This window comes from Ascaphus truei, chromosome 4 (assembly GCF_040206685.1).
Source record: "Ascaphus truei isolate aAscTru1 chromosome 4, aAscTru1.hap1, whole genome shotgun sequence".
NCBI classification, from domain to species: Eukaryota; Metazoa; Chordata; class Amphibia; order Anura; family Ascaphidae; genus Ascaphus; species Ascaphus truei.
Window position 1 is genome coordinate 301,431,195 of NC_134486.1, and position 14,863 is coordinate 301,446,057.

The following is a 14,863-nucleotide window of genomic DNA, read 5'->3' on the forward strand; positions in this document are numbered from 1 at the left end:
CAAAGTCAAGTTTCCCAACAGATGTAATGATATCCTCCCAGGGAGCTTTCTATTCTCTTTTTAGTGGCAATATGTAAATAACGTATACTGTGTACATACATATGACATAGCAAAACAATATGACTTAACAGAACACCACGAATCACCATCAAGATGAGGAACTAACATGTTTTACACCTCGTCAGCTTTTAGGAAAAGGAACTGGTCATGTAGTCATTAAAAAGATCAGATGCTTTGAGTAAATAAACCAAAACATATATATTTTTTAAAGTAATATTTGCAATATGTTATTACTTGTTGTAGCTTAATAAGAGATCAGTGTCCAATCACTGATTTCTGTTGTTGCCTACCTGCAGTTTTTTTATAAATCGGCTGAACATGTATGCCATGCATTCATTAATGGCTCCAGTTTGTTGAAGTAGCAATAGTCCTTTTGGAGTTGCGGCAAAATTCAACAAGTTGTCTAATAAAGATTCCTCCCACACCATTCTAATGGAAAATAAATAAGATAAAATCACTGAATATACACCCACACCTCTCTCCCTAATTTAGTTTGGAAAGAATTATTAGATAAAATGCTTCACTTCATTGCTAAAAAAAAAAACAAGTTTTAAACTGAACAAAACATTTCTTCTACCAAGCACAGACACCAGTATAGGACATTATTAAACATGAACCACCGAACACTGACAATGTCAATGCTCATCCAATACAGCCAACTAATTATCAAATACATTTTTATGTACTTATTGATAGATCTTTAAAATATAGTAAATATAGTAAATATGGATCATTTAGTAGCAGTACTATAGATCTTTCGTCCAAAACATACAAAAAAAACTACTAAATGTTAAGATAAACCCATTTACCAGGTCCTTACAATAACAATTTCAAACAGTGCCCTATAATCACTACATGAGGAAAGATGAAACAAAACATGGATAGAAACAATAGCATGGGATGTGTGCCATGTGAGCTCCAATCAAGTGAAAGCACCTTGAACCCTTCAGTATAATGTGTTGCAAGACCATCTGCAGAGAAAGAGTTAACAACTCTAAACAAAGGCAGAGTGTTATTACTTTTACATCATTAAGTCACTCTGTCATTCATATGGTGAGCATCAACACATGGCAAGCACATCGGTGTTTAACACTATTGTAGACAGTGGTTAGCAAAATTAGTTATTATCCACTCTGATTAATGGCCTGCGGGACCAAAATGTTTCCGCTAATAAGGTAACTAATCTCTTTTGCTGCTAACTATAGTGTTCCTGAAGATTTAGACCCTTGGTCACGGCCGCAGACAGATTTCCCAGAGCCCAGGAATAGAGTTACTTCATGCCCCCCCCGCCCCGCCCCCCTTCATTTCACACCTCACAAGCCCCCTCTATTTGCCACCCTCTTCCCATGTATTTCCCCTCCGTCTCACTCCCTCTTCCTCCCTCACTCCCCTCCCCGCATGTATATCTCTCCTCCTGCGTCTCACTCTTAGGCCGTGCTCAGGGTGCCAGCATCGCGACGTGTGCGTTCGCTTAGGTGTGCGCGCACGTTAGGGACTCATCCATGGTAGTCTATGGAAGGTAGCGTGGTAGTTGCGGCTCCTAGCGGTGCTGTAATGCGTCGATGCGGCTGAAGCTTGGGGATACAAGTGATTTTGAGATTACAGGCTGCAGTCGCGTGATGTCAGCGTCACATAAGCTGGTTCAGCCAATGAGGGCGAACCAGCTCTGTGACGTGTTCGCCACGCCCCCCCAGCCATGCCCACGAATGCCTCCCTAATCTCCTGAAGCCAAACAGTAGGGATGTTCACACATTGCGCGGGAGACGACCACGCGCAAGGGCGGCGCTAGCACTCTCCATCGCGACGCCAGCACTCTGATCGCGGCCTTACTCCCTCTTTTCCTCACTCCCTCCCTCCCCCCTCTCCTCTCACACACCCCCCTCCTCTCTCACGCCCCACCTTCTGTCGTTTACCCCACTCTCTCTCAATCCCCCTTATACACAGTACAAAACCCCCAATACACAGTAAAAAGCCCCCACTTCCCCAATACACAGGAAAAAGCCCCCCGCTCCGCCAACACAGAGTAAAAAAAACACTCCCATAATACACATTAAAAAGACTCCAACTCACCCAGTATGTATTAAAAAAAACAGTACATATTATAAAAATAGACTTACCTTGCTGATGGTCAGGCCGGGCCCATTCACTGCCAGGGGGAGAAGAGAGGGGCAACAGCCGGAGAGGGGGATCACTGCCGAGGAGGGGGCTGCTGGGGGCGGGCTGCATGACTGCCCGGGTTGGTGACTGTGACTGCCGGGGGGCCCTGCCGCCAGACAAAGATGTTGGCGGTGGGCCCAGGCTCTCCCCACCTGCAGGCCTCTTCCTCTATCTCTGTCCCACGCCGGACTCTCTGACTTCAGCGTGTGCCTGCCCGACCACTCATGGCGCCGTGCGCCGGAAGCTGGGCAAAGCTCACATCCGGCATGCCGATGTCAGAGAGGCCTGTCGCACAATGATGTCAGAGGGTCCGGCGTGGGACAGAGATAGAGGCCTGCAGGCCTCTTCTTCCACCGGCAACTGCTTTATCCGGCCACCGGCCCCCTGCCGCCACCGGGCCCGGGACACCAGTATCGACTGTCCCCCCCTTTCGGCGGCCCTGCCCCTGGTGATTCATGGGTAGACTTGATCACTTGATTTGCACCCTCTTAATTTATGAAGGGACTTTTTCTTTTGCTATAGTACTTATGAATGCGGTACAGATATGTATTATCATTAAAGTATAAACACATTCATACAAACTAGAATATAGATGAATGATAAAAGATGCAGCGACAAAAGAGGAAAAATAAATGTATCAAATGGGAAACCTCTTTTTCCCATGAGAACTACAAAATTAGGGCCTTATTTATTAAGGTCCAATGAGGCCAATCTAAACACGATCATCCAAAAACTGGCATCTCAGTCAACTGAGTAAGGTCCCTGAATGAATCAAGTGTTCCATATGTGAAATAATAAATTTATAGTTAGACATGATAGATGCTGAAAGCAGGCAACACATTGTTTTAAAATATAGTACTGACCTGACAGACCGTAAGATTCATTGGTTACCGTTACTGGACAAGTCTCAATTCTGCAATAATATGACTAACACTATTAGCATATTCAATAAAGGTTTAAATTAGATATCTATAACATCAACATTTCTGCACTGCTAGAAAAGTAATTTCCTGTTTTATCTATGTTGTAATTTCCATCGAAATATTTCTGTGCTGGCATTGGAAGTGCAATCTGTAAGCTAATTATTTTTTTTTACTTCACAAAAGTATTTTTTGGAGCCAAGGTCTATATTTTTTGATAAAGTAATACAAAGTATAGAAAATACCAAAGAGTGCAAAAGTAAGGCATTTACTATACATTACTGTACATTTACATAAACACAACATTCCATGCCACCGAAGATTGTCTGCTGATTTACAATGACTTCTCAAATCAAAAGTAGTTCTGATAAACATGTACTCGGTGTATCTGTTTTATCGACTATTCTTTAATAAATTAAAGAGCATTTTTATCACAATAAGAGCTCCACTCGTGCATAGTAGAAATAGTAATTTCAATGGAGAACAGGAGAGAGAACTGTTGTAGTGAAATGAAAAACAGTTTTGTTTCAATAGATTGGCTTCTGGATATGGGCCATCCTGCATGTCAGGGGAAGGAGAAACATATTTTTATGATATGCCCTCTTGAAATAAAAAGATGCATAAAAAGATTTTAATCAGTATGAGTAATAAACCTGTGTAACAAAAACTTGTTAAACTGCTTCTATGTAAGATTTATGCTCAGAAGAGCCATTGTGAATATTAACAAGATGAAACAACTGTGAGGAAAAAATAGTAGCCTGAATATATACACATGGTATATATATATACAGATGTACTGTCTTTGTGGATGGACAAGCAAAAGCCTGCGGCGCCGGAGACAGTGCGTCGGGATGGAGATATCGAGGGTCCATGCTCCTGAATGGGACCCCTGCAGCATTAATCCTTTACGGCACCGAAGATAATAAGTCTGGCTACATGTGTGTCTGATAGAGAGATATATATATATATAGACATATGGACATATGGAGACCAGGGGATCCTGATAGCCAAAAAGAGACAGCACACTGCAGGTATGGTATCAAAAAAGTGTATTCAGTAACACAAGGCCGCCAACGTTTCGGTCCTCCCAACGGGACCTTCCTCAGGGCAGTGCCGCACTGCCCTGAGGAAGGTCCCGTTGGGAGGACCGAAACGTTGGCGGCCTTGTGTTACTGAATACACTTTTTTGATACCATAACTGCAGTGTGCTGTCTCTTTTTGGCTATCAGGATCCCCTGGTCTCCATACTCTCTATGGGACAAGCATCTGCCTCCTGCAACAAAACCGTGAGTGCTAATCTCCATACCTGACTATATATATATATATATATATATATATATATATATATATATATATCTATCTCTATCTCTATCACATACATACATATACACATATATATATACACATACACATACACAAGAACATGCTATTATTATTACAGTTATATGTATGTGTGTATATATATATATATATATATATATATATATATATATATACAAATAACATACTAAACGTTCTCTATGTACAAGATTTTTAGAACATCGACGAGCCATTATTAAGGGGGTTCTTCGACACTTTTCTATGGTACACTCAAAAGACCCCTCTAGTCTCAGGATTACAGGCATTGAATCTGTCCCCAGTTCTAAACTGGGTGGTGACAGATTCAAAACATTATGAATTCGTGAGTCCTACTGGATTTACTGCTTAGGCACGTTGGCTCCTCTGGGACTCAACGAATGCATAGACACGAGCATTCTTGTTTAAACATCTGTCTTCCCCGCTTTCATTTTTCTCGTTGCTTCCATATCCTGTTTTATATTTTATTTATATATATAAATATTTTATTGGTCATCACTATTTAAACTTTAGAATATGTTAATTTATTTATATATTAATAATAGATTTTTTAATTTAGTATCCTTCTTTAGTTCTGCTACTCATTGCTGTAGGTTGGTTTCTATTTCTACAATTATGTTGGTATTACTGAGGTCTTCTCCTTACAGCCCACACCTCATTTTTTGGCCTATTTTCTGTTCCTTTGCTACCTTTCAGATTGTATACTGATCATTTCAAATCTGAATATAGAATTATAAATACTTTTTATTGTCTGATGGTGGCATAGGATTTCAGATTTTTTGGCCAGATCATGAGGTGCATACACATTTACATACATTGTTATATATGTGTGTGGTTATTGTCTGTTCATCATCATATCTGTATTTCTTATTATTATCCCGTTTTTATTTCATTATTTAATGTTCTTATTACCTTGGGACTCTTTACAATCACACACTGACAGTTTGCAGCCTGTTTGCACTTTAGACAGCTCATCATGGCACTATACTGTATAGACTGGCATCTATTGCTACAGTCTATCCTTGAGAAAGTCACTGATCGTGACGAAACGTGTTGGCGTGTGACGTCAGCACGCGGTGACGTGCTTATGACAGGCGGAGCCAGGCCAGGCTAGAATTTGCTGTGTGCTGCTATTCGGAGTTGCTACATACCCACAGCTACCTCATCTCCTACCCCTCGTGGCTCCGCCAATGCTGTGAAGTCTCTTGATTCACAGCATTTCTTCCATCTGGCTGCTGCTTCTGATAGTCCAGTGTGATACAGGCTCTACTGGCTGGTGGGATTTTGACTTTGGTGTTATTAACATTCTCACACCAAAGAGGCATGCTGTGGACTGTTTTTCATCATTGATTAACCACTTCACTACCCATTGGCCCTGGTTACCTGTCTGTTATATCCATCTGCGCTGACCGCTGCTGTTTACAGATTGTCTCCAACAATTGTGTTTTTACCCACATTGTGAGTATAGGTCCTGGTGACCATTCTCTGTTTCATTAAAGAATCCTTCAATTTTACAGTATTATGCTATGGAGCTGGCGCTTCTGTCTTTTTGTTATTGGTAGATTCCTGTGATCTGGCAAGATCATTTCAAGAAGCTTTACCTCCCCATACAGACTGGTTCCTGATCTGGACTTTTCATCTCTATTTCAAGTGTTTGGTTTTCTTTTTTATTTTGGTGTTACACATATTATCTGATTATTTTAAAGCATTGTTATTTATCACATTTATGCACATATGCTCATTAACACTATATTTCACTACACACTTTAGCGCTACTCTTTGTTTGTGTTATATATATATATATATATATATATATATATATATATAACACATATACACACACACACACACACACACAAGAACATGCTATTATTATGTGTGTGTATATATATATAAATAAAAATATATATATACAGTATGTATGTGTGTGTATACACACACACTCCAAAGGTTTACATGCAAAAAAAACACTTAGTACTGTATGTAGTTGATGTAACAACATTACTTATTGCTTTTGCTTTGGTCCTTTAGGGTTTAATTCTGCTAAGGAAATGTAAAAAAAAAAAAAATTACTTGCATTAATAATTAATTTTAGAAGAGATTCAATAATGAGATTTCAAAAACAGTTATTTATCAGGACGACATACTGTTGCTACTTTTTCAAGCAGGTTCCCTCAAGGTAAGAACGAACGTTTCTATTTTTATTACTAATGAATTCAGCCATATACTCTGCAGACTCTGTTTCATTGTAAATGCAAAAGCAACTTGAAATAAATGAAAATCTGTGATTCACCCTACCTTTTTTTTTTTTAAAAGCTATTTAGGGTACTTCCAGTAATATAACTTGGCAAGTTTTATTAAAATTACGACACACTAATGTATTTGCTTGTTACTGCAGCATTCTTCTATCTGGCCTCCCTGCCTCACACCTCTATATTCAAAATGCTGCTGCTCAAATCCTCTCATGCTCTTCTAGACTCGTACTGTACTGTATCTACGTCTGACCTAAAATCGCTCTACAGGCTTCCTAGTAATCTCTAAATAAACTACAAAAGTCTTCTCCTTTCCTTTAAGGCTCTACACGCCTCTGTACCTCCAAATAGGTCCCCCAATATACCACTTAGGTTGTAAGCTCTTTGGGGTAGTCTCCCTTTGCCTTATGTTGTCATTTATTTTCTGTTCAGATCCCCAATTTTTGCATTTTCCATGAATTGTCATTTCATAAAGTGATGTGTACCCTTTTAGTACCATCTAAATGAAATTAAAGGCTAAACAAAGGGGCATTATTGAAATGCTGCATGCTGATTCTTCACAATTTCAGACATTCATTAATTATCCAGAAGGACAGGGCATTACCTAGCCATTAACCCCCACGGTGAAAGAATATAAGACCCGAGACAAAACCGGTCAGATAAAACCCTGTCCTGAGGGAATTATTACTATAATAGGCAACACTTGGGGATTTTTCATTATTTTAATAATAACATTTTTTTACCAACATGCAGACCCTCCCCACACTTCCTCCTCCCGGTTTACCAATGAAAAGGGCTTCTCCTGCTCAACCAGAAGGCTGGGTCACTCCTCCAAACCTTCTCCTAGCCACCCTCCTCCCCCCTCCCACCTCTAGATCTCACTACTACCCACGTCTTCTGATGTACCTGCTTCCCTGCCCCCCAAATCTCATTCCTACTCAACCGTCCCTCTGTGTCTTACTGCTGCCCGTCACTCCAGATCTCCTACCTACCCACCTGTTTGGATCTCACTGCCTCCTCAAAGTAATAACACAAATGATAGTGCAATCCTGTAAGGTGAAAAAATGATACAACCGGGAATGGGGACATACACAGTGGATGAAAACAAATGTAAACAGATAGCTATAAAGAGAATAATAGAAAACACGCTACATAAAAATGGTCATTAAAAGACTAGAGGAGTTAAAGTTTTTTATGAAATGATTTTTATAAAATGTTTTTTTTTGGCTGGTTAATTATGTCTACTGTATATAGTTATATATGATATTTTGTCACCATGCCCCTTGTTCATACTGCCACCCCCTTTTCCCCAAGTTTGACATTTGATTGTTGCTGGCTTTAACTCCTCTAGTCTTTTAATGACCATTTTTATGTAGTGTGTTTTCTATTATTCTCTTTATAGTGATCATATATTGTGTTTTATTAAAATTATTATTATGTCTGCATAATTATGACGTATGCAAGCTCTGACCTTTGGAGCATAATAGGTTTTAAACTTCCCCTTCAAGTTGGCACTCAAGCCACTGCTGTGGGTCTTAACCCACAAAGTCTTTTAATGCTGTTAGTTCTTTAATGTTTTTTTACTGCTTTTATTGTTGTCCGTTTCCCAGAGTTTAAGGGAACACATATCTGTTTATTCTCCCATTAAAATTATTGTATTGTTTATGTTGCCAACGGACATTAGTCCCGCCCCTCTGGAGGATGATAGGTGCAGAATCGAGCAATTCATACCACCATTGGTGGAAACGATGCAGGCAGATGATTGGAAGGATGACGTCATACATGACTCCTGATTGGCTGTGCCTCTGTATATCGAGCAGGCCAGCCACTAACAGGCACCAAAGACTCCTGAGGAAGCCGATAGCGAAACGCAGAAGTTTACTTGCGTTGAGTCTCTGGTTCCTGTTCTATAGAAGCTTGCTGTGCCCGCAGTGTGACGCAGTCACGTGGTGCGGAAAACTGGTGGAGAGAATCAAACCCGGAAGTTCTGCGGAGGCTGACAGTGGAGGAAGCGCCGGTGCAGCCTGACCCCCCTGCAGCAGTCACTACGCATACAGGTTACATCTCCCACAACGGACACAGACTAAGCTCTATTTCCATTGCCTGATTTCTGGGGCTTGATTGTAAGTTCCCACTGCATCCGTGTGCCTCCTGATGTCCTTTAACTAAAACCAGAGACATACACTGGCGACACACTTTATTCGAGCTCGGCTAGTCCCACGAATTCGGGTATACCCGGGTGTATTGAGGTTTGTGACTGTTTTCTGCCCGAGTGCATTGAGGTATTTTCCAGGCAGGGATTGAAGCATTTTATTCCCGCTGGCTGCAATACTGCACAGTATATATATATACACTGCATTACAATTCATGAATTTATGCCATCTGGTAGACACGCGAAGCATTGCAGCCTATTAAATCCTAATCATTATCATTTAAAAGATCAGCCGCCCGTCAGCCAGGCATGAACCCAGGCTGGGAAGGCAAACGCAACGGGGCTTGTTAGAGGTGAGGAGCGGCGCATTCCAGGTATCTGCCAGGTACATACTGGGTATTTGCTCGAATAAAGTGTGTCGGTGCAGTAACATAAAACACAGATAAAGCTCAGTGCACATCCAGAAAAACTTATATACGGTACAGTGCCTAAATATACATGTATAAATAACTAATAAATAAAATGGTCTTTTAGTTTAACATTTTGGCCAAATTGTTATAAGCCCTTGAGCCAAACTTCACGGCAGACCACGTTTCAAGGGTCCCTACACTAATATAAATTCTTAATAACCTGTGCATTGCCAGGAAGAATGATTTATAATAAATCTGTCAATATAAGTTGCAAAAGTTCTAAGTTTGATTGAAGCTTTTATTAACCTGTACATTACCAGGAAAAGCACTCTGTCATAGATTTGTCACAATCACACTGCATGCAGGCAAGTTCCCCTGATAGTTGGAGATGCCATGGAGTGAGCTTTTAACCATTTAAATGTGGGAGGGAGTGAGCTTCAATTGGATAGGAGGTTGCCACCCTCCAAAACAGCCAAGACTAGCTGCACAAGAATTATAAAACATACAGAACACCTACAAGCTCAAATTGAACCCCCAAAATACCCACAACATATATATAAGCATATAAGTTTCACAGAGGAGTGCTACTGAGCATGGCAATATGTATTTAAAACCAGAGACATAACATAAAACACAGATAAAGCTCAGTGCACATCCAGAAAAACTTATATACGGTACAGTGCCTAAATATACATGTATAAATAACTAATAAATAAAATGGTCTTTTAGTTTAACATTTTGGCCAAATTGTTATAAGCCCTTGAGCCAAACTTCACGGCAGACCACGTTTCAAGGGTCCCTACACTAATATAAATTCTTAATAACCTGTGCATTGCCAGGAAGAATGATTTATAATAAATCTGTCAATATAAGTTGCAAAAGTTCTAAGTTTGATTGAAGCTTTTATTAACCTGTACATTACCAGGAAAAGCACTCTGTCATAGATTTGTCACAATCACACTGCATGCAGGCAAGTTCCCCTGATAGTTGGAGATGCCATGGAGTGAGCTTTTAACCATTTAAATGTGGGAGGGAGTGAGCTTCAATTGGATAGGAGGTTGCCACCCTCCAAAACAGCCAAGACTAGCTGCACAAGAATTATAAAACATACAGAACACCTACAAGCTCAAATTGAACCCCCAAAATACCCACAACATATATATAAGCATATAAGTTTCACAGAGGAGTGCTACTGAGCATGGCAATATGTATTTAAAACCAGAGACATAACATAAAACACAGATAAAGCTCAGTGCACATCCAGAAAAACTTATATACGGTACAGTGCCTAAATATACATGTATAAATAACTAATGTTATGTATATGTAGGCACTGTACCGTATATAAGTTTTTCTGGATGTGCACTGAGCTTTATCTGTGTTTTATGTTATGTCTCTGGTTTTAAATACATATTGCCATGCTCAGTAGCACTCCTCTGTGAAACTTATATGCTTATATATATGTTGTGGGTATTTTGGGGGTTCAATTTGAGCTTGTAGGTGTTCTGTATGTTTTATAATTCTTGTGCAGCTAGTCTTGGCTGTTTTGGAGGGTGGCAACCTCCTATCCAATTGAAGCTCACTCCCTCCCACATTTAAATGGTTAAAAGCTCACTCCATGGCATCTCCAACTATCAGGGGAACTTGCCTGCATGCAGTGTGATTGTGACAAATCTATGACAGAGTGCTTTTCCTGGTAATGTACAGGTTAATAAAAGCTTCAATCAAACTTAGAACTTTTGCAACTTATATTGACAGATTTATTATAAATCATTCTTCCTGGCAATGCACAGGTTATTAAGAATTTATATTCGTGTAGGGACCCTTGAAACGTGGTCTGCCGTGAAGTTTGGCTCAAGGGCTTATAACAATTTGGCCAAAATGTTAAACTAAAAGACCATTTTATTTATTAGTTATTTATACATGTATATTTAGGCACTGTACCGTATATAAGTTTTTCTGGATGTGCACTGAGCTTTATCTGTGTTTTATGTTATGTCTCTGGTTTTAAATACATATTGCCATGCTCAGTAGCACTCCTCTGTGAAACTTATATGCTTATATATATGTTGTGGGTATTTTGGGGGTTCAATTTGAGCTTGTAGGTGTTCTGTATGTTTTATAATTCTTGTGCAGCTAGTCTTGGCTGTTTTGGAGGGTGGCAACCTCCTATCCAATTGAAGCTCACTCCCTCCCACATTTAAATGGTTAAAAGCTCACTCCATGGCATCTCCAACTATCAGGGGAACTTGCCTGCATGCAGTGTGATTGTGACAAATCTATGACAGAGTGCTTTTCCTGGTAATGTACAGGTTAATAAAAGCTTCAATCAAACTTAGAACTTTTGCAACTTATATTGACAGATTTATTATAAATCATTCTTCCTGGCAATGCACAGGTTATTAAGAATTTATATTAGTGTAGGGACCCTTGAAACGTGGTCTGCCGTGAAGTTTGGCTCAAGGGCTTATAACAATTTGGCCAAAATGTTAAACTAAAAGACCATTTTATTTATTAGTTATTTATACATGTATATTTAGGCACTGTACCGTATATAAGTTTTTCTGGATGTGCACTGAGCTTTATCTGTGTTTTATGTTATGTCTCTGGTTTTAAATACATATTGCCATGCTCAGTAGCACTCCTCTGTGAAACTTATATGCTTATATATATGTTGTGGGTATTTTGGGGGTTCAACTTGAGCTTGTAGGTGTTCTGTATGTTTTATAATTCTTGTGCAGCTAGTCTTGGCTGTTTTGGAGGGTGGCAACCTCCTATCCAATTGAAGCTCACTCCCTCCCACATTTAAATGGTTAAAAGCTCACTCCATGGCATCTCCAACTATCAGGGGAACTTGCCTGCATGCAGTGTGATTGTGACAAATCTATGACAGAGTGCTTTTCCTGGTAATGTACAGGTTAATAAAAGCTTCAATCAAACTTAGAACTTTTGCAACTTATATTGACAGATTTATTATAAATCATTCTTCCTGGCAATGCACAGGTTATTAAGAATTTATATTAGTGTAGGGACCCTTGAAACGTGGTCTGCCGTGAAGTTTGGCTCAAGGGCTTATAACAATTTGGCCAAAATGTTAAACTAAAAGACCATTTTATTTATTAGTTATTTATACATGTATATTTAGGCACTGTACCGTATATAAGTTTTTCTGGATGTGCACTGAGCTTTATCTGTGTTTTATGTTATGTCTCTGGTTTTAAATACATATTGCCATGCTCAGTAGCACTCCTCTGTGAAACTTATATGCTTATATATATGTTGTGGGTATTTTGGGGGTTCAATTTGAGCTTGTAGGTGTTCTGTATGTTTTATAATTCTTGTGCAGCTAGTCTTGGCTGTTTTGGAGGGTGGCAACCTCCTATCCAATTGAAGCTCACTCCCTCCCACATTTAAATGGTTAAAAGCTCACTCCATGGCATCTCCAACTATCAGGGGAACTTGCCTGCATGCAGTGTGATTGTGACAAATCTATGACAGAGTGCTTTTCCTGGTAATGTACAGGTTAATAAAAGCTTCAATCAAACTTAGAACTTTTGCAACTTATATTGACAGATTTATTATAAATCATTCTTCCTGGCAATGCACAGGTTATTAAGAATTTATATTAGTGTAGGGACCCTTGAAACGTGGTCTGCCGTGAAGTTTGGCTCAAGGGCTTATAACAATTTGGCCAAAATGTTAAACTAAAAGACCATTTTATTTATTAGTTATTTATACATGTATATTTAGGCACTGTACCGTATATAAGTTTTTCTGGATGTGCACTGAGCTTTATCTGTGTTTTATGTTATGTCTCTGGTTTTAAATACATATTGCCATGCTCAGTAGCACTCCTCTGTGAAACTTATATGCTTATATATATGTTGTGGGTATTTTGGGGGTTCAATTTGAGCTTGTAGGTGTTCTGTATGTTTTATAATTCTTGTGCAGCTAGTCTTGGCTGTTTTGGAGGGTGGCAACCTCCTATCCAATTGAAGCTCACTCCCTCCCACATTTAAATGGTTAAAAGCTCACTCCATGGCATCTCCAACTATCAGGGGAACTTGCCTGCATGCAGTGTGATTGTGACAAATCTATGACAGAGTGCTTTTCCTGGTAATGTACAGGTTAATAAAAGCTTCAATCAAACTTAGAACTTTTGCAACTTATATTGACAGATTTATTATAAATCATTCTTCCTGGCAATGCACAGGTTATTAAGAATTTATATTAGTGTAGGGACCCTTGAAACGTGGTCTGCCGTGAAGTTTGGCTCAAGGGCTTATAACAATTTGGCCAAAATGTTAAACTAAAAGACCATTTTATTTATTAGTTATTTATACATGTATATTTAGGCACTGTACCGTATATAAGTTTTTCTGGATGTGCACTGAGCTTTATCTGTGTTTTATGTTATGTCTCTGGTTTTAAATACATATTGCCATGCTCAGTAGCACTCCTCTGTGAAACTTATATGCTTATATATATGTTGTGGGTATTTTGGGGGTTCAATTTGAGCTTGTAGGTGTTCTGTATGTTTTATAATTCTTGTGCAGCTAGTCTTGGCTGTTTTGGAGGGTGGCAACCTCCTATCCAATTGAAGCTCACTCCCTCCCACATTTAAATGGTTAAAAGCTCACTCCATGGCATCTCCAACTATCAGGGGAACTTGCCTGCATGCAGTGTGATTGTGACAAATCTATGACAGAGTGCTTTTCCTGGTAATGTACAGGTTAATAAAAGCTTCAATCAAACTTAGAACTTTTGCAACTTATATTGACAGATTTATTATAAATCATTCTTCCTGGCAATGCACAGGTTATTAAGAATTTATATTAGTGTAGGGACCCTTGAAACGTGGTCTGCCGTGAAGTTTGGCTCAAGGGCTTATAACAATTTGGCCAAAATGTTAAACTAAAAGACCATTTTATTTATTAGTTATTTATACATGTATATTTAGGCACTGTACCGTATATAAGTTTTTCTGGATGTGCACTGAGCTTTATCTGTGTTTTATGTTATGTCTCTGGTTTTAAATACATATTGCCATGCTCAGTAGCACTCCTCTGTGAAACTTATATGCTTATATATATGTTGTGGGTATTTTGGGGGTTCAATTTGAGCTTGTAGGTGTTCTGTATGTTTTATAATTCTTGTGCAGCTAGTCTTGGCTGTTTTGGAGGGTGGCAACCTCCTATCCAATTGAAGCTCACTCCCTCCCACATTTAAATGGTTAAAAGCTCACTCCATGGCATCTCCAACTATCAGGGGAACTTGCCTGCATGCAGTGTGATTGTGACAAATCTATGACAGAGTGCTTTTCCTGGTAATGTACAGGTTAATAAAAGCTTCAATCAAACTTAGAACTTTTGCAACTTATATTGACAGATTTATTATAAATCATTCTTCCTGGCAATGCACAGGTTATTAAGAATTTATATTAGTGTAGGGACCCTTGAAACGTGGTCTGCCGTGAAGTTTGGCTCAAGGGCTTATAACAATTTGGCCAAAATGTTAAACTAAAAGACCATTTTATTTATTAGTTATTTATACATG

The 14,863-nt window shown here is 39.2% G+C and overlaps 1 protein-coding gene across 3 annotated transcripts in view; it reads right to left on the reverse strand.

Moving 5' to 3' along the window:
• Positions 1 to 14,863, reverse strand: part of TBC1D32 (TBC1 domain family member 32) — a 335,208-nt gene that overhangs the window by 199,224 nt on the left and 121,121 nt on the right. For all 3 annotated transcript variants that reach the window (XM_075597756.1, XM_075597753.1, XM_075597754.1), the window contains one exon: positions 351 to 489. In XM_075597756.1, the coding sequence (XP_075453871.1) occupies positions 351 to 489 (139 nt within the window). The remainder of the gene's footprint in view (positions 1 to 350; positions 490 to 14,863) is intronic.